The sequence below is a fragment of the Leopardus geoffroyi genome, chromosome D2, assembly GCF_018350155.1.
Source record: "Leopardus geoffroyi isolate Oge1 chromosome D2, O.geoffroyi_Oge1_pat1.0, whole genome shotgun sequence".
NCBI lineage: Eukaryota > Metazoa > Chordata > Mammalia > Carnivora > Felidae > Leopardus > Leopardus geoffroyi.
In genome coordinates, this window is record NC_059334.1 from 88003988 (window position 1) to 88028019 (window position 24032).

The 24032-nt window shown below is 52.3% G+C and overlaps 1 protein-coding gene across 3 annotated transcripts in view; it reads left to right on the forward strand.

Annotated features, from left to right (window-relative positions):
- The window catches only part of KNDC1 (kinase non-catalytic C-lobe domain containing 1), a 67188-nt gene that overhangs the window by 14839 nt on the left and 28317 nt on the right, over positions 1-24032 (forward strand). For all 3 annotated transcript variants that reach the window (XM_045439334.1, XM_045439333.1, XM_045439332.1), the window contains exons 4-12: positions 7134-7286; positions 7670-7787; positions 9039-9688; positions 12908-13022; positions 13750-13821; positions 13914-13975; positions 20901-21059; positions 22957-23034; positions 23611-23704. In XM_045439334.1, coding sequence (XP_045295290.1) covers positions 7134-7286; positions 7670-7787; positions 9039-9688; positions 12908-13022; positions 13750-13821; positions 13914-13975; positions 20901-21059; positions 22957-23034; positions 23611-23704 — 1501 coding nt within the window. The remainder of the gene's footprint in view (positions 1-7133; positions 7287-7669; positions 7788-9038; positions 9689-12907; positions 13023-13749; positions 13822-13913; positions 13976-20900; positions 21060-22956; positions 23035-23610; positions 23705-24032) is intronic.

Below are 24032 nucleotides of genomic sequence, written 5' to 3' on the forward strand. Positions count from 1 at the left end.
CCAACGCTGATTGGTGTGTGCGGCCAGGGGGCAGGATTGCCTTGTCTGTAGAGAACAAGTTTGTGGGCCTGAAGTCTAAGAGGCTTCAGTGGAAAATGACAGAATAAGAGGCTTCAGAGGCCAGGTGGAAACAAGATACATCCCCCAAAAATAAGTAGCTTCTCTTTGTATTGGTAACTACTGGTTAGAGATGAAATGGAAAATGTTTCATTTATAGCAGCAACAACAACTACAGAAAGTCCAGAGTAAATACAGCAGGAAGGATAGAAATGTAAAGTGAACCGCTTTTCCAAAGGTAAGAAAATAGGGTGCGAGAAAAGGAGGAGACAGACCCCATCCCTGCATCTGAGTTTGCCCCAGCTTTTGGGAGGCATAACTGACGTATGACGTTGCGCAAGTTTGCGTACAAACTAATGACTTAATACATTTGTATCTTGCAAAATGATTCACACTACTAATAGGGTTAGCTAACACCTCCATCACGTCATTACCATTTTTTTGGTTGTGAGAACACTTAGCATCTACTCTCTTAACAACCTTCAAGTGTATAATACAGTGTTGTTCACTGTAGTCACCAAGCTGCACATTAGATGCCAGGAACTTACACATCTTATGAGCGTGAGTTTCGGTCCTGTCTCCAACATCTCCCTGTTTCCTCCACCCCCCAGCCCTTGGCAACCTCCACTCCACTCTCTGTTTCTGTGAGTCTGGCTTTTTTAGATTCCACGTAGAAGTAAGAGCACCCAGGGGCGCCTGGGTGGCCTGGTCGGTCGGGCGTCCGACTTCGGCTCAGGTCATGATCTCACGGTCCGTGAGTTCGAGCCCCGCGTCGGGCTCTGTGCTGACAGCTCAGAGCCTGGGGCCTGTTTCCGATTCTGTGTCTCCCTCTCTCTCTGCCCCTCCCCCGTTCATGCTCTGTCTCTCTCTGTCCCAAAGATAAATAAACGTTGAAAAAATAAATAAATAAATAAATAAATAAATAAATAAAAGTTAAAAAAATAAAAAAATAAAATAAAATAAAATAAAAAGAAGTAAGAGCACCCAGCATTTGTCCTCCTCTGTCAGACTTATCTCACACAGCCTAATGCCTTCACGGGCCATCCTTTCCTGTGGCTGAATGATGCTCCTTTCTTTGCTGATTCTTCCAAACACAGGCAGGCTGCTTCCACTTCTTGGCTTTTGTAAGCAAAGCTGCGTGAGCATGGGGTGCACACAGCTCTTCGATTGCCTGATTTCACTTCCTTTGGACATGTACCCAGAAGTGGGATGGCTGGATGACAGGGTTATCCTGTGTTTAATTTTTGAGAAACCGCCATGCTGTTTTCCACGTTGGCTGCACCAGTTTGCATTCCCACCAGCACCACATCCACACCAACACATATCACCCCTTGTCTTCTCAATAATAGCCATCCTAACAGGTGTGGTTTTGATTTGTGTTTCCCTGATGGTGAGTGATGGTGAGCATCTTTTCAGGCACCTGTCGGCCATTCGGATGTCTTCTTTGGGAAAACCTCCATTCCGTCCCTCTGCCCATTTTTTTAATCAGATTGTTTCCTTGCTGTTGAGTCGTCTGAGCTCCTCATATATTTTGGATATGAACTGCCTACGAGGCAGGTGGCTTACAAATGTTTTCTCCCTTTCTGTAGGTTGTCTTTTCATTATGTCGACTATTCCCTTCACTCTTCAGAAGCTTGTTATTTGCTGTCATCCCACTTATTTGTTTTTTCTTTTGTTGCTTGTGCTTCGGTGTCGCATCCAAAAACTCATTGTCAAGACCAACGTCTCAGAGCTTCTTCCCTGTGTTTTCTTCTAGGAATGTTATGGCTTGGGGTCTTATGTTAAGTCTTTAATCCATTTTTTGCATATACATACATACATAAGATTATATAAATAGATGAATCATTGATGAATAGATAGGAGATGATGATGATAGATAGATAGATAGATAAGATAGATAGATAGATAGATAGATAGGAAGGGAAGGGAAGAAAGAAGGGTTATTTCCTCAAATTCTCCCATGGAGTAGACAGATACCTTTTGTAGCTTTAATGGTATTTGTGATCTCACAATTTGGATAGCACATTGTAAGTCAAAAGCCCCAAAGAGATAACTTGGGCATCGTGGGATCATGCTCCATGGGATTCATACTGAAATGTATCTCTGCATGAGAAATTAGTTTTCCTTCCAGCACCTCCCTAGGCAAAGGCACTAGGCAGAGGTCGCTGCATGTTCCTCTCCAGGCCCATCTTGTCCAAAAATACACCTGAACCAGACCCTCCTCCCACACCACTCCGCACACACCGCTGTTAAGTCCTTGGTTCCTTCTGCTGATTGTTTACTTGTTCATCTGCCCCTTGGTCCATGACTTCTCTTCCTGTGCTCTGACAGTCAGGATCATGTGTCTTCTCTTCTTGAATTTGGAATGTTTGCACAATATAACCATGCCCACAAAAACATCATATTAAATACACTTTGGTGGTAAGAGCTGTTGTAAGGATGCATGGCAGTCACTGATTGCCATGTCACCATATGCCTCCTTCTGTGCAGCTTGGTTAAGAAAATCAAAATTGAGAAATCCAAATGTATAGCATCTAGGATTCTGCTCAGGGCTAATTGTCTAGAACTAAATCCTCAAGGTCTGCTTCTCTTGGTGCCCTTTTGTGACTTCTGCCTGACTCTAGCCCCAAGCCTTCAGTCTAGATCTTTCTATATTAACATTCAATCCAAAGAAGATAATTCTGGGGGCACCTAGGTGATTCAGTTCATTAAGCGTCCAACTTCAGCTCAGGTCATGATCTCACAGATTGTTGGTTGGAGCCCTGTGTCAGGCTCTGTGCTGACAGCTCAGAGCCTAGAGCTGCTTTGGATTCTGTGTCTCCCTCTCTCTCTGCCCCTCTCCTGCTCACACTCTGTCTCTCTGTCTCTCAAAAATGAATAAATGTTAAAAAAAAATTTAAAAACAAAGAAGGTAATTCTGGTCGGCTTTGATCTTGCTGAAAAGTCTCAAGCACTTTGGGATTCTCTGGTTTTGCCTGAGATTCTGCCTATTTTAATTTTTTTTCTCATATGTGTGAACAAGGATGCATATCACACTGTTATCACTGAAATAGCATTGGAGGAAAGGTGATCAATTATCTTTGCTTTTATACATTTTTGTGCAATAATGTTCCAATTGTTCCAGTGAGATTGCATTGCTATTTTAATTTCAAAAGCTCAAATAAAAAAAAAAAACTTAAAAAAATTTTTTAAATATTTAATCCATTTTGAGTTCATTTTTGTCCATTTTTGTAAGTGGTGCAAGATAGTCCAGCTTCTTTGTTCTGCAGGTGATTATCCAGTTGCCCAACATTTATTGAAGACATTGTCCTTTCCCCATTGAGTATTACTGGCTCCCTTGTCAAGTATTGGTTGACTGTATAGACTTGAGTTTATTTCTGGACTCTCAATTCGGTTCCATTGGTCTGTGTGTCTGTTTTTATTCCATGCTGTTTGGGCTGCTATCGCTTTGAAATCAGGACATGTGATGCCTCCCTTCTTTCTCAGGATTGCTCTGGTATTTAGGGGTCTATTTCTTTCTATTTCTGTGAAAAATGCCATCAGAATTTTGATAGGGATTGCATTCAATCTATAGATGACTTTGGGTAGTATGGGCAAATATTTAACACTACTAATTCTAAAAATACTAACAATACCAATACAAACATTTAACAATGCTGATTCTTCCAGCCCGTGAATATGGCGTCTCTTCCCATTTATTTGTGTCTTCTTTAATTTCTTTCACCAAACTTTTTTTTTCTTAAACTTTTTTTAAATTTTTTTAATGTTTATTTATTTTTGAGAGAGAGGGAGAGAGAGGGAAAGAGCGTGAGTGGAGGAGGGGTGGAGAGAGACACAGAATCCAAAGCAGGCCCCAGGCTCCGAGCTGTCAGCACAGAGCCTGATGCGGAGCTTGAACTCACAAACTGTGAGATCATGACCTGAGCCAAAGTCGGACGCTCAACCGACTGAGCCACCCAGGTGCCCCAAAGTCTTAAACTTTTAAATGTACAAAGTTTTCACTTCTTTGGTTAGATTTATTCTTTTTTTTTTTAATTTTGTTTTAACCTTTATTTTTGAGACAGAGAGAGACAGAGCATGAACGGGGGAGGGTCAGAGAGAGGGAGACACAGAATCCGAAGCAGGCTCCAGGCTCCGAGCTGTCAGCACAGAGCCCGACGCGGGGCTCGAACCCACGGACCGCGAGATCATGACCTGAGCCAAAGTCGGACGCTTCACCGACTGAGCCACCCAGGCACCCCTGGTTAGATTTATTCTTTTTTTTTTTTTTTTTTTTTTTTAATTTTTTTTCAACGTTTATTTATTTTTTTTTGGGACAGAGAGAGACAGAGTATGAATAGGGGAGGGGCAGAGAGAGAGGGAGACACAGAATCGGAAACAGGCTCCAGGCTCTGAGCCATCAGCCCAGAGCCTGACGCGGGGCTCGAACCCACGGACCGCGAGATCGTGACCTGGCTGAAGTCGGACGCTTCACCGACTGCGCCACCCAGGCGCCCCTAGTTAGATTTATTCTTAATTATGTTTTTGATGCTATTGTGAATGGGATTTTCTATATTTATTTTCCTATATTTCATTGTTAGTGGACAAAATATAACTGGCTTCTACATATGGATTTTGTGTCCTGCAACTTTATGGAATTGTTGATCCTTCTAACAGGGTTCTGGTGGACTCGTTAGGCTCTTCTGTATGTAGGATTATATTGTGTGCAAATAGAGACAGTTTTACCTCTTCTCTTCTGATTTGGATGTATTTTATTTCTTTTTCTTGCCTGATTGCTCTGTCTGGGACTTCCAGGGCTGTGTTGCATAGGAGAGGGGACAGTGGGCATCCTTGTCTTGCTCTGATCTTAGCGGAGAAGGACTCAACCTGTCACCGTTGAGTGTGATGTTAGCTGGAGGCTTGTCACGTGCGGCCTTTGTTATGTTGAGATATGTTTCTTCCCCACTCAGTCTCTTGAGAGTTTTTATCATGAAAGATGATGAATTTTGTCAAATGCTTTTGCTGCACCTTCTGAGGTGGTCGTACAATTTTCATCCTTCATTCTACTAACGTCGTCATCAAGTTGGCTGATGTGCAGGTGTTGAACCACCCTTGCAACCCTGGGACAAATCCCACTTGACCATGGTGCGTGATCCTTATGATTGTTGTTGAATTCAGTTTGCTGACATTTTGCTGAGAATTTATACATCTATGCTCATCAGGGATATTGGCCTATAGTTTTCTTTTGGTTCCTTATCTGGCATTGGTATCAATGCCAGATCAAGTAGTGTTGGCCTCACAAAATGAGTTTGCAAGTGTTCCCTTGTCTTTAATTTTCTGGAAGAATTTAAGAAGGATCGGTATTAATTCTTCTTTAAATATTTGGTAGAGTTCATTAGGGAAACCATCTGGTCCTGGGCTTTTCTTTGTTGAGAGGTCTTTGATTACAGATTCAATCTCTTTTCTAGGAATGGTCTGTCCAGATTTTCGATTTCTTCATGGTTCAGTCTTGGTGTGTTTTATGTTTCTAGGAATTTATCCACTTTTTTCTAGGTTATCCGATTTGTTGCCGTGCAGTTGTTCGTACTAGTCTCTTAAGATCCTGTGGATTTCTGTGGTGTTACTTGTAATGTCTCCTCTTTCCCTTCCGATTCTGTTAATTCGAGTCTTGTCTTTTTTTCCCGGTTAGTCCAGCACTAGGGTCCACAGCCAGGACCGAGGTCTGTCTTGCCTATTACCTGACACACAGGTGGGCGACACTCCCTCCAGGTTCCCTTGGTGCGAGACACTGGCTCCCGCAACCCCCACAGAGAGGCTCTTGGCCATGGATGGAGGTTGAATTGCTGTTGAGGACATGTTGGTGGCCATCTTGGTGACATCCTAAGCATTTTATCTCGTAAGAATTCTGCGATGTCAGTGCAATTACAATAAAATCCCAACTGTTTTTAGTTTGTTTTCTCAATGGGAATAGGGGAACTTATATTTGTTTTCTAAAACCTGACAAATGTGAAAATAATCAAACTTTTTGAGAAAAAAAAAGAATGACGACTTGTCCTCAGGACGTGAAAATACACTCTGAAGCTACTATAATTAAAATAGCACCGTCTGGACAGGAGGACAGGAGGAGAGGCCAGCTGGTTCTCAGGGTCCCAGGGGAGCCAGCGGGACGGGCAGTGGCTCAGCAGCAGAGGGTGGGATCTTCTTTAAATGGTGCCAGGGGGTGCTCTCTACCAGGAGGGAAAGAAGGCCAGACCCCGCAGCACGCCAGCACACTTCAAATGGATCAGAGCGGGGTGCGCAAAAATTATAAAATATTGGAGGAAACAAAAGCAAGCCGTCTTTATCATCTCGGGTTAGGGAGCTTCCTCCTAAGAAGCAGCTGAAGAAAAAGCGTCTGATTTCACAAATTAAACCTTAGACATCATGAATGTCAAGGGGCGCGTGGCTGGCTCAGTTGGAGGACCGTGCGACTCTCGGGCTCGGGGTCGTGAGTTCGAGCCCCACCTTAGGTATAGAGACTACTTAAATAAAAGTAAAAACTTAAAACAAAAGGAAGTTTTGAACGTCAAAAACCGCACGAACCGCATCGAAAGCTAAGTGACGAGGAGAGAACATACGTGTGGCACACAGACCAGGAGTCCGATCCCCGGTGCGCCAAGGGTGCGCCCCAAACAGGCCACGACGCGGTGGAGGTAGGGAGTCCACGAGTGGGCAGAGAGAGGAAAAGTTAAAACCGTGCCCAGCGATGCTCAGTCTCATTCACAATTAGAGAAATGCAGATTTCAAAATAGAAGACTCCGCCCTTCAGAGACACAGCAGCCTTCACAGGTGGGACCCTAGCGTCTGTGCACCCTGGGTGGCGCTGGGGTGAGCCGGGAGCCCGGGAGGGGCACCGGTGGGCGCAGCCAGGCCAGCACAGAACCCACACCCACGCGCCTGGGGCCCTGCGGTGGGGGGAGGCGGTACCTTGGCCGTGCTTGCGCCGGCCCTACAGAGCAGGCGTGGTCCCCGAAAACACCCGCTCCTGGCCAGAGGAGCAGAGGCCGTGTGGGGACAAGCCACGCTCCACGCCACCGACAGGCTCTTTGGTGCCGCAGGCTCACATCTACTCTCTGGGGGCCACGCTGAAGGCGGCCCTCGAGTATGTGGCCGAGCCTGAGCCCGAGCCCGAGCCCAGGCTGAGCCAGGACCTGGAGGCCTTACTGAGCCAGATGCAGGCAGAGAACCCCAGGGACCGGCCAGACCTCCAGGTAAAGACTCATCGGCCGTCCCCACACTTCACCCCCAGGCCGAGACCTGAGACCCTCCCCACGGCCCCGATGCCCCAGCACACACCCACGGGACCCTCCTGTCCCCATACCTCGCCCCTCTGTCATACGGGCTCTCCCCCTGGGGTGCGGTGGCGTTGCATTTTGCTTAAACAAGAACTTGATTTCTTATTATGCATTGTTATTGTGAAGAGGCGTGGCTTATAATTCTCGTGGGCTAAACAGAATCTCCTGGTTTCCCGTAATCCCGGGACACAGGGTGTTTTTACGCCAGAAAGTAGACGTGGCGGGCGGGCGGGCTGTCGGCCACAGGGCTTCCTCGTGGTGAGCGGTCCCGGCTGAGGCGCTCACACGCGTGTCTGCAGAGCATCATAGCGCTGTGTGAAAAGAAGATGCTTTTCACGTCCTCCTGCCGCCTGTGCCGGAGCCTCTCGGCCGTCGGGAGGAGGGTGCTCTCCATTGAGTCTTTCGGAGCATTTCAAGGTAAGCACACGCACACACGTACGCGCACATGCGCACAGATGGTCACGCACACGTGCGCACGCCTGCACGTACCCACTCACATACGTGCCTGTGAACGTGCACAGGTCTCAGCACAGACCACACACGTGTTCACACCTCTGTACTCTCACACCATGAAACACCCACGTGTACACAGGCAAACAGACCACGTGTGCCCCACAAGCACACGTGTTCACACTCACATTAACACGCATGAAAGTGCAAAGTCATACACCTCTTCATCCTCGTACACAAGCATGCACCCTTGTGCACAAAGACAGCACTCTCCCACACATACAAACCCGTTGTGCAAACGTGCACGCAGATCGACACGTACACCCTCACCCTCTCAGTCACTTTGTGCACGCTTTGCAGACCCCCGTGCGGCTGGGGGTGAAAACCCAGGTCCTGGTGGGAAGTGACCGGTATTAGGCCTCTTGTCTCTGTCCTAGTCTGTGAGCAGGTCAGTCCCTGGACACGGGGACGTTTCACTCTTCGTTTCCGTTTGCCAACACCACGCAGTGCCTCTGAGGCCCGTTGCTTCTCTGCTATGGAAGCTGTTGCTGAAGCGCCTGGGACTTTCTCGGCTCACGTGAGACTCTGGCATGGTCTCAGGTGGCCTTCCGAACAAACGCCCGCATCACTCTGCCCTGTGCCGGCAGCGAGGAGCCTGGAGGGCCCTCGGGGGAGGCACGTGTGGCCGGAGGGACCCGCCGCACCGGGGACCACGGGCCTGAGGCGTGGCTCCAACAGCGAAGCAGAGAGCGGTCACCACCACACGGGCTGCAGGCCGCAAAAGGGGCCGTGTGTCTCTAGTGTGGTTCACACAGACACAGACACGTGGGGGGGCATTGTGCACCAGGACAGGGCAGGGTCGCAGCCAGATTCAGTGTCTTCCTTCGGGGAACATCACTATGTAATTGTGCCAGAAAGCCAAGGCTCTTTGGACAAGGTGCTTGGGTGACCTTGGGAAAACCCCGAGGGGGCTCACAGAGGCTGGGGACGTGGCCCGGACCCTCTGGAGCCTCAGTATTTAGAATCAGCTGGGTTTTGTGATCAAGGAGGTGGATGAAGACGGGGAGGCATATACACACGCACACACAGATGGTGACACATGTGGGGGAGGGGAGCAGTGGGGGACCCAGGAGTGCAGGAGAGGAATCCCCGTCCCCTCTGGTGACCCGCAGGGTCACTGGCCGCGTCCCCCACAGCAATCTCCTTGCTTTTGCCCAGATGTCAGCGAGAGCTCCTGCAGCGGGAGGCCGGCGACAGGAAGCACAGGGCCCAGAAAGCAGCCCGGGGGCCGCACCGCGGACCCAGAGGGCCCCGCCCAGCGCCCCGCCCACGAAGCCCACGGCGCCCCGGAGCAGCCCGCGGCCCTGCCTTCCAAGCCCCTGCTGTCGGCCCCCGTGGGAAACGGAGAGCGGCTGGCCAGCCTCGTCTTGGACGCCCAGCGCCCCCTGGGTGACCCGGAGAGGAGCTGCCTGAGGAAAGTGCAGACGTTCCCCAGGCTCCTGCCCGACGGCCCGGAGGCCAGCGCCCTCTGCCTGACGCTGGGCCCCCAGCTGCCCCCATCAGAGCTCTTCCCTCCAGACCCCAGGAAGGCCTTTCTGGAGGGGATGAACGGCCTTTCCAGCTACAAGACACAGCCCTCGGCCAGACTGCGGCCAGAGCAGGAGCCCGAGATCCGGCGGGGAGGACCCGGAGGCGCCGGCAGAGGTGGGGACGGGGCGTCTGGGGCGCCGGGCTGGGGCCCCACGGAGGAAAGCCCCGCGCCCCGCCCCAAGGCCCCTGGAGATGCAGGCCGAGAGCCCGGGGCTTGCAGGGCTGAGGAGAGGATTCCGGACGGAGCTGGGGAGCCGGCTAGCACAGCCACAGAGCAGGTGGGTGACGCGGTTCCCGTCCCGCAGAGCCCTGGGGCAGGAGGGGGGCGGTGCCGCACGCTGCACACACACCCACTGCTGGTCCTTTACCACAAGGAAGGGAGTGAGCCTTCACCCCTGCTCAGGAATGTGCAAACTGTATGCAAGCTACCTGGGTTCTGACGGAAGCTGTGACTACGGCCTCCCCCTGCCCCAGGTGTGGCCCCAGGTGTGGCCCCAGGTGTGACGCCAGGCCAGAGCCTCCCCTGTGGCCCCCCTGGGGGTGCGGGGGGGCATCCCACAGAGCACCCCACACGCCCAGGCCTCACCTGGCTTCACCCAGCACGCAGCACCCCGCGCATCATTCACCAAAGAGGCACACCCCTGCCTGGGGGGTAATGCTCTTTTACCTTCTTTAATTTAAATTTTAGTTGGTCAGCATGCAGTGCAATGTGGGTTTCAGGAGTAGAACCCGGTGATTCACCCAGTGCTCGCTCCAGACAGCGCCCTCCTTAATGCCCGTCACCATCCAGCCCATCCCCCACCCACCTCCCTCCATCAACCTTCGGTTTGTTCTCCGTATTTAAGAGTCTCTTGTGGTTTGTTTCATTCTCTTGTCTTCTCGCCCCACTGCCCCTCTGTTCCTCTGTTTGTTTCCCAAGTTTCACACGCATGAAACCATAGGGTATCTGTCTTTGACTGACTTCTCTCGCTTGGTGTCATACCCTCTAACTCAACTGTCATTGCAAATGGCAAGATTTCATTCTTGTTGGTGGCCGAGGAGTATTCCATCGTGCCTATCAGACCACATCTTCTTACGCAAACAATGCGCAGGGAGCTGCCTCCGCAGGGGGAGGCGGGGCGGCATCAGGCCCAGAAGGGGCATCCACCTCTGGGACCCCGCCCCCAGCCCTGGCGCTCCACCCCCCCCCCCAGCCCTGGGCCCCCCTGCCCTCAAACCCTGGCACTCCCTCTGAGGCTTGTTTTCTTTTTTTTTTTTTAATTTTTTTTTTAACGTTTATTTATTTTTGAGACAGAGAGAGACAGAGCATGAACAGGGGAGGGGCAGAGAGAGAGGGAGACACAGAATCTGAAACAGGCTGCAGGCTCTGAGCGGTCAGCACAGAGCCCGACGCGGGTCTCGAACTCACGGGCCGTGAGATCATGACCTGAGCCGAAGTCGGACGCTGAACCGACCAGGCCACCCAGGCGCCCCTCTGAGGCTTGTTTTCAACGTCAGGCACTAACACCACGAGTTGGGGTTGCTCACGGGTCAAGCGTGGCGCCCTGCGCCCTCAGATCTTCATCGATGCTGGGGTTCTGTGCAGCTGTCAGGACGGGGTCTCCCAGGGCAGCTGGGGTCTCCCAGGCCTGGTGGCTGCACCCCATCTGCTGAGACGGACAGGCATCTCCGTTCTGGGAGTTTGCACTGTGTTTAGTTGAACCACAGGTGCTCTGAGGGGCCTGCGGCCCTAGGCCCTTCTGTGTGGTGACACCTGGGCTCAGCAGGTCCCTCCCCAACGCTCTGTCCCCATGAGGTCCTCAGGCAAAGCCACCTGTGTGCTGCAGGGCAGCGCTGGGCCCTCACCAGGGCACCAAAGGCCATGTTTCCCACCACGCTCTGTTGACCCAAAGGACAAAAGGTCAACAGTCTGTGATTTGTATTGGTATTCATATCCTGGTAAGGACCCGAGGGTAATTTACATAAAAAACATAGTTACCGTAAGGCAAATGTCTGTCCTGACGACCCCAGTGCACTGACACGTGCTTAACGTGCACATGCATGTGTCCCCACTCAGCTCACACGGCCTCCACTGGCCTCCTGCGTCCACCCAGCCTCCACACCAGCTTGTGCAGAGAGAGCTCCCAGTCATACACCCTAGCCCTGGACTTGGCTCACCTTCCCATGCCCAACAGCCTCACAACGGCCTGCCTTCCAGATGGGTAAACTGAGGCACAGAGTGGCCATGCACCCTCTTGGAGGGTGGGCAGCCACTGAGGAGCAGGGCTGACTGGGAGCGCAACTACTGTCTTGACCACTAGGCTTCCCTGCCCCAGAGGCCCCGTGGGACCAGGGCCACGCAGACCTCCCCCCACCCCAGGCATCAGGGCACCCAGATCTCCACTGCGGAGCGCGAACAGGGTTCAGAGCTGGCTGCTTCAATCCCCACATGTAGCAGGAGGCTTGGGGTGCACCGCTCCCGGAACATGGGCCGCCAGCCAGGCACTGCAGAAACGGGGCTAGAAGGAGCAAGGCGGCTGCACCCCGCGTGGAGCGGGGTCAAGGGTGGAGACACTGCCTCTGGAACCTTCCCTAGAGCGTGCACTTCTGTGCCCCAAGTGTGGAGGCCGTGGTCCTAGCTCTTCCCGTGGCCTCGAAGTGGCGAACGACCTTCCAGCGGAGTGCGTTCCGACTCCAGGACTTTTCCATGTGTAGCAGGGACGGGGGTGAAGCAAAGCTCGTGTCACATAAACTTTGCCCTCTCACCCGTTGAGCATGCGGTCTGGAGCACCGAGCACGGTCACCCCGCAGGCAGCCACTCCCACCCTCCATCCCCAGGACTCTCCCATTCCCCCAAACCGAAGGTCTGTCCCCGATCAGGTCCCCATCCCCTCCCCGCCCCTGGCGCCCACCATCCGCCCTCTGTGTCTGGAACGTGATGGCTCTGGGGACCTCTCGAGGGTGGAGTCACACTGGGCCTGTCTTTTTGTGTCCAGCTTCTGTCACTGGGCATTGCGCCCTCAGGGCTCATCTGCCCCATGGCAGGTGTCTCCTTCCCGCGAGGCTGGGGGACGTTGCGCCGTGTGGACGGGCCGCTGCGTTCACCCGCTTGTCCACAGTGGACACTCGGGTCCCTTCCACCTGCGGGCTCCGGTGAATCTGCTGCCGTGGACACGAGGGTGTCTGTCTGAGACCCCGCTTTCAGTTCGGGGGGGGCGCCCGGAAGTGGGATCGCCCGATCATGTGGTGATTCTGTGTTTAATCTTGAGGACCCGCCACACCGTTGTCCACACGGCTGCACTGTCTGACATCGCCACCAGGGGCACGGGGTTCTGATCCTTCACGCCCTCCCCCATCGTGTCCATGCGGGGACTTGGCCCACTTGGTCAAGAGCACACTGTGTGGGAGGCGCATCCCACCCTGATTCGAGGTGGTTCCCGCCCAGTTCCCTTCCCCAGCGGTGGGCTGAGCTGACCCCACGTATCCACTCTCACTGAGATGTGACTTCTCCCCACCAGGGCATCTCCCTGCAGGACCTCCTGTGCCAGCTGGGCCGGCCCTTCAAGGAGTATGAGCTCTGGGCTCTGTCCCACGCATGTCTCAGTGCTCTGCGTGCACACAGCGAGCACCCAGGTGAAGTTCTGCCCCGCGGTTCCGTGTTCAGCCCGCCCCCCGATGTGTTCCAGGGCCAAGACCAAGAGGAGCACCTGGGCCATGGGGCCGGCCTGGGGGCAGGCGGCTGTGTCCCCACTGTGAGCCAGTGGTGCCCTGGACATGTCTGCTCTGGTCTCAGGACCAGAGGGGCCCAGGGCAGAGTGTGAGCTGTGTGGATGGCCCACATCCCCTGAATGGGGCGACACTGTCCCCAAGGAAGCAACATTGGCCAGGGAGAGGGGGGGATTTCAGACACTACCCCGATTTGCAGCCCCCTGAAGCACAGCCTTCCCGGACAGCGTGGTGGCCGACAGCCCTTGAGATTACCAGGTCCTGGGGAGGGCGATGAGGAGAAAGTCTGCTGTCCGGTCCTGTGACCCCCAGGCCTTGGGGATGCAGCCTCGACGGGGGCCCCTCAGGGGGGCAGCGCTGGGTGCTGGGCCATGTCCCCCCCCCGTGCCCCTCCTCTTCCTTGAGCTGCTTGCAGTTCCCAGCTTGATGTGCCCGGGGCAGCCTCGAAGAGAACCTCCCCGGGCCCTGTCCAGCCCCTGGCCCCTGTGCTGTGCTCCCTGGAGACTGGGGGCAGGGGCGGGGTGCTGCGGGCTGGGGGGGAGCTGCCCCACCCTGAGCACACCACTGCGGGTTTTCCGGGAGAGCCGGGTCCCCACGGTGAGTCTGGCCACCCTGACCCCACCTTCTCTTGCAGCATACCTGTGCCTGGACTCCGTGCTGGTGGCCGAGGACGGGGCCGTTCTCTTCAGCCCACCCCCTGCCAATGGTGCGTACGCGGGGACACCCTCAGGAGCTGTGCTCCACCACAGACCCCCAAGGCTGAAAGGGAAACTAAGAGCTTGGGCCTTTCTCTCTCAGGCACTTACGACACGTTTTTTCTGGCTCCTGAAGTTGCAGACCAAGAGCTGGTGACGGAGAAGGTAACTGGGGCCTTCCCGTCCCTTCCCAGGGCCTCCTGCCCCACACCCTCCGTGGCGCCCCCTTCTGCCCAGAGAGCTGGGGTTGGGGGTGAGGCATGGGCCCCTCACCGGGACTCAGGGGGAGTCAGGAAGCCCTCCCCCAGTGCAGGAGTCGCCTCCCCAGCCCTGGCTCTCCTGGCCTGGGCAGCGTCCACCCAGCAGGTGCCTCCCCAGGGCAGCAGGGGCGGGGCTTCTGCATGGACAGCTCTGGGCGGTATGTGTTAGCTCAAGAGAGCCCAGGGCTGAACTTTCAGGAATATTTACAAGGCACTTGTTAAACAGAGTGTTATTAAAAATTAAATTGTACACACTTACGGGGCGCCCGGCTGGCTCAGTCGGTGGAGCATGTGACTCTTGATCTTGGGGTGGTGCGTTCAAGCCCCACGTTGGGCATGGAGCCCACTTTAAAAAATAATAACAAAATGAAATAAAAATTAAAATGAATTTAAATTAAGTAAATTATATTCAAAACCAAGGTAGAACTCCACTTCCCTACTCCCCGACTAAGTACAGCTAGAAACCCCGCATCCCTAAAACAAACGTGAGAAGTGTGCAAGGCAGAGAGCAGAAGGCAGCCTGGCCGGGGCCTCGGGCTGAGGAGGGCACAGCGGTAAGGGCCCTGCTCCTTCTCTCTGCCTCATGCGTGGAGGCAAAGGCACCGCACTCGAGCCAGAGGAGAGGAGCGGGCCTACCCAGGCGGTGCCAGAGGAGGCTGAGCACCCCCACCAGTCTATTCCAAGGACCCCTGCCCATTAAGCTGGTGAAGAGCATGTATGTGGGGAGCCTGGACCCCCACCACTGCACCCAACCCTCCGCAGTAGCAAATGCCCCTCGAGGCCGAGTGTTGCCAAAGGAGGCCTCACGGAGAGCTGGAACCCCCACCGTCACCCAGCGGCAACAAGGCCACCCCTACCTCGTGCTGGGAGTGGAGGCAGGTGAGGAGCAGAAAGGATGCCCTCCCACCCCTCCCGGCCAGAGGTGTGACACCAGAGGCCCAACGGGGAGCCAGGATTCCCACCCCCTCCAGCAGCAAAGAGGAGCCCCCTCCTCAGGTCTCAGTTGAGGCCAAATACAGAACCTGGACTGTGCCCCCACCTGGCAATAACAAGATGGTGTCTCCTTTTCTGGACAGTGCTGTCAGAGAAAGTCAGGTAAAACAAGTTAGAAAGATCTAGAGGCTTACAACATGAAAATGTCCAGGTTTCAACCAAAAGTCACTTGCCACACCAAGAACCAGGGAGATTCAAACCTAATGAAAAAAGACAATCAACAGATGCCATGTTGACACTGTGGGACACAGCCAAAGCAGGGCTAAGAGGGAAATTCGTAGCACTAATTGCATATGTGAGAAAAGAGGTAAATGCTCAAGTCAGTAATCTAAGCTCCTCAAGAACCTAGAAGAGCGACACAGACCCAGAGCAGAGGAAGGAAGTCATGAAGACGAGAGCAGAAATCAATGAAAATGGAATAACAATAGAGAAAACAGTGAAGAGGTGGTTCTTGGTAAAGACCAACAAAATGTGAAGACTTGCAGCAAAACTGACAAAAATAAAAAGAAGACACAAATTACTAATATCAGGAATGACACAGAGGATTCCCCGACAAACCCTTCAGGCATCGAAAGAATAATGGAATACCACAGATAAGTCTACACACACAAATTCGACAACTTAGATGAAATGGGCCAGTTCTTCAGAAATCATACACTACCACAATGCATTCGATATGAAATAGATCTTTGAACAGCCCTTGACTATTGAGGAAATTGAATTTGTACTTTTAAAGTTTTCAAAAAATAAATCTTTGGGCTCAGCAGTTTCATGGGGGAGTTCTACTCAATGTTTAAAGACAAATTACTACCATTTCTACACAATCTTTTCCAGAAAAGAGAAGAGAAAACACTTCCCAATATATCTAATTAAGCTAATATATATATTGTCAATGTAGATAGATAGATGATAGATAGATAGATAGATAGATAGATAGATAGATAGAGGCATCTATACACACACACACAGCAACATCTCTCATGAACATAAAGGCAAAAATCCTTAACAAAATATGCAGCTAGAATTCAGCAATATATAAAAACTACGCACCATGACAAAGTTGGGGGGGGGGTATTCTAGGGATAAAGGGCTGGTTTGGTATTTGAAAATCAATTAGTCCAACATATTAACCAGCTAAAAAAAGAAAAATCCCATAATCACATTAATTGATGCAGAAAAACCATTTGGCAAAATTCAACACCCATTCATAATAACAACAAAAACCTGAGAAAAATACAAGTAGAAGAAACTTTCTCAGCTTAATAAAAAGCATCTACACACACATGCACACACACACACACACACACACACACACCCTATAGCTAACATCATACTCAATGGGGAAAGACTAAATGCTTTCCCCACGACTGGGAACAAAGCAAGGATGTCCACTCTCACTGCTCCTACTCAACATACTGCTAGAAGCAGTAGCCACTACAATAATAAAAATAAATAAATAAAAATTTAAAAAAAGAAGCATGTAGGAAGCATAAAGGCCAGGAAGAAGAAATAATACCATTCGCAGAAGACCTGTCTATGTGGAAAATTCCAAGGAAACTCACGTAATCTACCAAAGGACTCCTAGAATTAATAAGTGAGTTCTGATATAAGATAAGCATTCAAAAATAAGTTGTATTTCTATATATTAGCAATGAACGTGCAGACTCCAAAATTACAAATACAGTGCGTGCTCTCGGCACTAGCACCATCTCAGAAACCTCCAGGCCATGAACCAAGTGGAGGAAGAAGTAAATGCACAGGCTGAAGCATAAAAGAAGAACGATGAGGCAGAAGTTCAAGTAAACCACTAACTTGTGCACCCATGGAAGCTACGGAAGGGGAAACAAGGAAAGCCAGAGGCCAGGGACACTGGCACAATTAGTGGGCTGCACACCTACTTTCTAGATCTTGTTTCAGAAACAAATGGATCTAGAAACACCCATCGTCATCTGAGCGCAACAACCACTTTTGAGAGACCCACCTTGCTCATACAAAAACAGTCCTTTTGGTCCTTTGCCCTGGATCTGTGATTTTCAGGACTAATCCTGTACTCAGAATGTAACATGTGTACAATAAATCATTTCTTCTATTGTCCTAGCTGAAATATACATATAAATATAAATTTAATTAAGATACAAAATTTATGTAAATGTACAATCACTCAAAAATTGAAATACTTACATGTAATCTAACCAAGCACACACAGGACTGAATGCTGAACACTACCAAATGCTGACGAAAGAAATCCAAGAAAATCTCTGGGATGGAGAGCCAGGCAGAGAGCTTTTATCCTTGACACCAGAAGCAGTATCCTTACATTTTTCACAAAAGGAAAAGTGGGCAAAATGAACCTCATCAAAATTAAAAACTGACCAAGTGGGATTTATTCCATGCCTGAAAGGCTGACTCAACAATGGAAAATCAGTTAATTTAACACATCACATCAATGGGCTAAAGAAGAAAATTTGTGTTTGTGTCAATAGACGCTAAGCTATTGATGAAATGCACTACACATTCAGGATGCAAGCTCTCAGCAACCTAGGAATGGAGGGAAACTTCCTCAACTTGATAAAGAACATCTACTAAAACCTACAGCTCACATAATTAATGGTGAGGAAACTAGATGCTTCCCCCCTAAGATTGGGGAAAACTCAAGAATGTCATTCTCACCACTCCTATTCAACATCATACTGGGATTCCTGGCAAGAAAATGTGTACAGATTGAGAAGGAAGAAATAAAACTGTCTTTGTTCACAAGTGACATGATTGCCTATTTAGAAAATCCCAAAGAATCAACAAAAATCTCCTGGAACTAATAAACAATTTTTTAAGTTTATTTATTTATTTATATTGACAGAGCGAGAGGCAGGGGAGAATCCTAAACAGGCTCTGCACTGACAGATGCAGGGCTTGAACCCACAAACCATGAGATCACGACCTGAGCCAAAACGGAGTGTTGGACGCTTAACTGACTAAGACCCCCCAGCACCCCTAATAAGCAACTATAGCAAGGTTTCGGGATAGCAGGTTAATATGCAAAAGTCGGTTGCTTTACTGTTTACCACCAGTGCACAATTGGATTTTGGAATTACAAACACAATGCAATCTACATTCATACCAAAAAAAATTACTTCTATATAAATCTAACAAAATATGTATAAGATCTATAAGGAAAACTACAAAATCCTAATGGAAGAAAAGCCTACATAGAGAGACATTCCATATTCATGGATAAGAATATTCAATACTGTTAAGATATCAGTTCTTCCAAACCTGATGTATAAATCAAATGCAATTTCAATCAAAATTCCAGCAAGTTACTCATGGATATCAACAGTCTGATTTTAAAGTATGTATGGAGAGATAAAAGACCCAGAACAGCCAGCAAATATTGAGGGAGAAGAAGAAAGTCAGAAAACTGACAATACCCAATTTTAAAACTTACCGTAGAGTAATAATGGTCGAGCCAGGGTGGTGTTGGCAAAAGAATAGACAAATAAATGGAACAGAATAGAGGGCCCAGAAATAGACGCACACAAATAGAGTCAACTGGTCTTTAACAAAGGAGCAAAGGCAATTCAGTGGAGAAAGGACAGTCTCTTTAACAAATGGCGCTGGGACAACTGGAAGTCCGCGTGCAAAAAAAAAAAAAAAAAAAAAAGAATCTAGACAGAGACCTTGCACCTTTCACAAACATTAACTCAAAATGGATCACAGACCTAAATGCAAAATGCAAAACCATAAAACTCCTAGAAAATAATGGAGAAATCTGGCAACAACTTCTGGGCGCAACACAAAATCACGATCCATGAAAGAGAAAATTGATGTTAGACTTCAGTAAAATTTCAAACTTCTGCTCCACAAAAGATATTATTGAGAGTGAAAAGACAAGCCAGGGACCGGTAGAAAATATTTGCAAAGCACACACAAAGAGCTCTTAAAACTCAGCAATAAAAAAGCAAACAACCCGCTTAAAAAGTGGGCCCAAGGTCTGTGCAGACCCTCACGGAAGAAGACAGCGTGTGGTTAAGCAGCATGTGGAAGATGTTCGACCTCCTGTGGCACCTGGGATTGCAAAACAGGAAGCGGCCCCTGGGCCCCGGCTGGAATGGCGACAACCCAACACCGACCACACGCGTGCCGGCCAGAATGTGGGGCCGCGGGGGCTCTCGCTCATCGTGGTGGGCACAGCCCTTCGGGAGACAGCTCGGCAGATTCTTTGAGCACCCTGCAACCCAGAAACTGCCTTCCCGGGTGCTTATCCTGGAGAAATGAAACGTCCGCACAGAATCACGCACACGAACGACCACGGCAGCTGTACTCAGAATAGCCCCAAACTGGAAACAACCCAGATGTCTGTCTGGGGCGAATGGTAAAACTGGCTGTGGTCCGTCCACACCATGGATTGCTACCCAGTAGTCAGAGGAACGGGGTATTGATAAGGCAGCAACCTGGAAGGATCTCCATTTAATTAAAAGCCAATCCCAAAAGGTCGCATATTGTGTAATTCCATTTATGTGAAATGGCACAATTAAAGAAACAGAGAACAGATTAGTAGTTGCCAGGGATTAAGTACACGTGGCTGAGGGCTGTTGCCCTGCCTCATGCAGGAAGCGCTCTGTACCTTGATCGTGTGGATGCCTCGTCCTGGCTGGGACGTTGTCCTGCAGCTTTGCAAGATGTTACTATCATGCAGAACTGGTCCGGGGTACACAGTCTCTCTGGACTGTTTCTTACAACTGTATGTGAATCCATAATTCTCTCAAAATTAGAGGTTTAGCTTTTTAAAAACGTTCATAAGTATCTACAGCTGATAATTTCATTCGTGCGTGACTGTCGTGCACAGTGGCCTGTGCTCCTGGCGGTGGGAGCGCTCCTGGAGGGCACCGCTGGCACTGCCCCCGCCCCCGCGCACTGGCACCACTTGAGCAGCTTGAAGGTGGCCTCGGGGGAGCGTCCACACTGGGGAGATCGGCACACGCGGTCTGGTCAGCTGCATAGACTTAACGAGGGCACGGAGGAAATGTTAACGATGCAACTGAATGCAGAGGTGCTCCGCGCCTGCCGTGACCCTCCAGAACTGCTGGTGGCCGCACAGCGGCCGGTTTACAGCAGCGAAGCTCGCACCGGGCCTTCCTCGGGTCGCTCTCATCCCGCCGGTTGAGTTAAATGAAAACGAAGCCAGCACGCCTGTCGGGCCACCTGTGTGACTTCCGGGACAAGAGCTGGAAAATCAGTGCCCACGTCCCGTGACACCCCTTGGCTCTCTGCAGCTGACAAAAAAAGAGTATTACACCTTACCCTCTTTTTTAAACTGTGTGCTTCCCTACATTTGCATCAGGAACGTTTAGAGTAAACTGATGTGTGTAGACACGGGTATTTTTTTTAACGTTTATTTATTTTTGAGAGAGAGTCCGGACTTAACCGCCTGAGCCGCCCAGGTGCCCGAGGAAGGTGCTGTTGCTCAGAGAACCTGCTGCTAAATAGCGGCACACTGCTGGTTTGGGGGGCTCCTGGCCTCTGAACCCCGAGCCGCGGCCTCCAGCTGCCTGAGGACCGCGGAAGGTGGGAGGGTCCCACGGAGGCCTCGGGTCTTGGCTGCTCACACCTGAGGGTGATGACCCGGGAGTACTTGGTAAGCACGCAGGTTCCCAGGCCAGTCCCCGCTCCCCCAGGGATCTGACTCAGGGTCTGGCAGACCTCCAAGCTCCGAGGAGGTGCGAACCGGGGGCGTGGATCAGAGCCACCGTCCTGCTGGCGCCCCGGGTGCCCTTGGGGAACCCCCGGGTGGGGACGTGCTGCTGAGCAGGGCTGGCCTTTCCCTCCCCCGCCCCCAGGCCTCCGTGTACTGTGTGGCTGCGGTCCTGTGGACGGCAGCCAAGTTCAGTGTTCCCCGAGACCACAAGCTGGCCCTGCCTCGCAGGCTCAAGACCCTCCTCTTGGACATGGCTAGACGCAGCGCCCAGGAGCGGCCGTGTGCAGCAGAGGCCATCAAGGTAAGCACACTGCGGTCGGGACCCCGGCTCACAGTCCAGGGCCTGAGCGATGGCCGACAGGGGACCCAGGTTCTTGTTTCCAGGAAGAGTGGGCGCTGGACAGACGGCCATGTGTGTCATTTGCGAACAGGCGGTACTTGATGTCTGCTGCTCACCCCCGGACCACCCCATTGTCTCCGTGGGTTCGCCGGGCCAGGGTGGGTGGGGAATGTCCTGGGGCCAGCCCGACCCCTGCCCTCATGCCCTGCCAGACGGGACAGAGGTTTCTCCCCAACAACCGACTTCCCACAGCTCCTCTGAGGGTCTCTCGGCCTCCCCTCTGGTCTCTCCAGACTGGGCGGGGGCCTGATGGGGCCGGATCCTGACCCTCCCAACAGTGCCCGCGTCTGCCAGCAAGAGCTGGACGCCTGAGGGGGAACTGGGCCACTGTCTCAGTGACGGAGAGGCCACAGGAAAGCCACCCTGTGGAGGGAGAAGCCCTGGGCCGGCCTCCCCTGCCCCTGACTGCCCTGCTTCGCCAAGTGAGCAGGAGCCCTGTGTCAAAGAGAGACACTCAGACATCAGCTACGATGCCCAGACACGCTACCCAGCGGCCACAGACAGACAGACAGCCGGGGGACGGCCCGCAGGGAAAAGAGTTGCGCTCTACTCCAGATCTGCACGGAGGCGGCTGGAGGTTACGGGGAGAGTGGGGACACAAGCGGAAACTGCCCCGGGGCGGGTCAGCACCAGCACACGGACGCTGGGAGCCGGGATCCACCCTTCCTGACGGTCGAGCTTCGGGGGACCAGGCATAAAGCCCTGAACAAGACCGTCCTGGGTCGTGAGAGTCACATACGCCCCACAGGGGTGGAGGAGGGGTTCACAGCCGTGACCTTTGATAGTAATTGCTCTAAGGCAGGAGGGCATAGCCTCTGCCTGGCGTTGGCTCGAACAAACTGACGTTTTCCAGGCAGGAGCCCGAAGGAGTCGGGGCCGTCCCTGACTTCGGCCGCCCCAAGTCGCGCTCTGGCTGGCCAGCCTCTGTGCAGGGCTTGGTTGGGGCTCCTGCCAGCGGTTAGGAAATGACATAGGTGTTCGGGGGGAGGGAAGGTGCTTACACGGTAGCTTAAAAAAGAATCTTTATCTTTCTTTATCTTCACTATCAATACCGTCCATGACCCCAGATGAAAAATAGACGTTCTCATCAGTGACATTCTCTCCCCAAATATCAGAATGTTTGAGCTTGTAGAATCAGTTCCCAGGGGTCAGCTGCATTTTCAGGGTCCACCCCCCATCCCAGAGCGTTTCTTCTTGTGCACGCACAGGCGGGGCACGCGCACAGACACGGGGACAGACAGCTGGCTTCAAACCTGCCTGGGCCCCACCCACATTTGTCCTGCAAGCAGCCACTGCCTTGTTGTCAAGGTCACCGAGGACTCGGGCCTGCCTGGGTCAAATTGCAGATAATTGGAAATGTCTACAGAAGTTTTCTCTTGCCTGTTTTTTTAGGTTGCAGTTTTGGGGTTTGCTGTCTGTGCATGTGGGAGCTGACTGGTCTGCCCCTAACTCCTCTGTGGTTCTGTAGCATCACCTGTTCTTGAAGTCTTTAGAGGGACAGGCTGGAAAGGTCATGTGTCATTGTGCCCTCCTGTCCGGCGCTGAGGCAGCCCCTCAGCAAGGGGCGGGGGACATTTCTGTTCAGCCTTTATTCCTTCTACGTGAGGCTGCAGAATTTCATCCCTGGCTGCCCGAGGCTGGGGTCTGCTTCCTGTACACGAAGCCCCCAGGCCCTCCTCCCTGCCGCTGTGCACTCTCTCAAGGGCTCCTGCCCAAGGCGTGCTCCCCTCTACGTTTGGAGTGACGTGGGCCCGGCCTGCGGCCTCCCAGATGCCGGACACGGGGCTCCTTCTTTCAGATATGCAGCACTTACCTCCTTCAGCGAGGCATGGACAGCAGGAAGATTTTAGCCCACCTGAGGGCGTCCACCTGCAAGGTAAGACGGTGCCCTGCAGAGTGTATGTGAAGCCCCCTCGGTTCTGTGCTGGGGCCCGGGCCCTGGGGAGACGAGGACGCCTGTTCTTGCTGTTTACTGTGCAGGTGGACGGCGAGTTTAGGAAAGGGGGGGCATACCCCACAGTGACCCTCAGGCACAGGTGGCTGTCAGCCTCCTGGGCCTGCGGACCCGGCGGGCCCCGTGGATGGCAGACAGGCACACACACTCCCCCGCAGCGACAGTGCCCTAGAACCCTACCCACACTTTGTTGAATTAGGAAGCAAACGCCCCCAAGGCTCCCATTGGAAAGAGAAGCAAACCAGGGGGCACCCGGCTGGCTCAGTCGGGGGAGGAGGGGACTCTTGATCTCAGGGTCGTGCGTTTGAGCCCCACACTGGGTGTAGACATAACTGAAAAATAAAATCTGAAAAATAGAGAGAGAAGCAAGTCCAGTGTGTGAGCCAGTGCCGGCTCAGAGCTCCGCTGAAAAGTCGGGGAGCGCTACACGGCGTCCACTCGGGACCGCCGGGCCCCTGGACTCACCTTGACCGGGGCCATCCTGTTCTTCTGCCTCAGGTTGACCAGGAGGAGGAGACCATCGGCCTCCAGAACGCTCTCTCGGTGGTGGAGCTGAACCCCAGTGCGATGCCGCCTCCCGGGCCCAGCTCAGGTGAGCCGCCAGGGCCTGGCCCTTCCTGCCCTCGACGCCACGGCTACCCCCGCTGCTGACCCCCCAGCCCTGAGCGGACACCCACAGGCAGCCACCACGGGGCCCCGGAGCAGGGTGTCCAGGACCTCCTGGCGGCCTGGCTGTCCACCTCTGGGCTGACGGCCGTGTCACGCTCCTGTGTCCACATCCACGTGCCGCTGCCCAGCTCCTGTCCTGCCCCGTCTTCCCCCCCAGCCTGCCTGTCATATCTGGGTGGTAACCCCCATCCTGCAGCACAAAGAAGAGCCCCTCCTCCCGTCCGTGGCCTTCTCCGTGGCTCCCAGCTCCG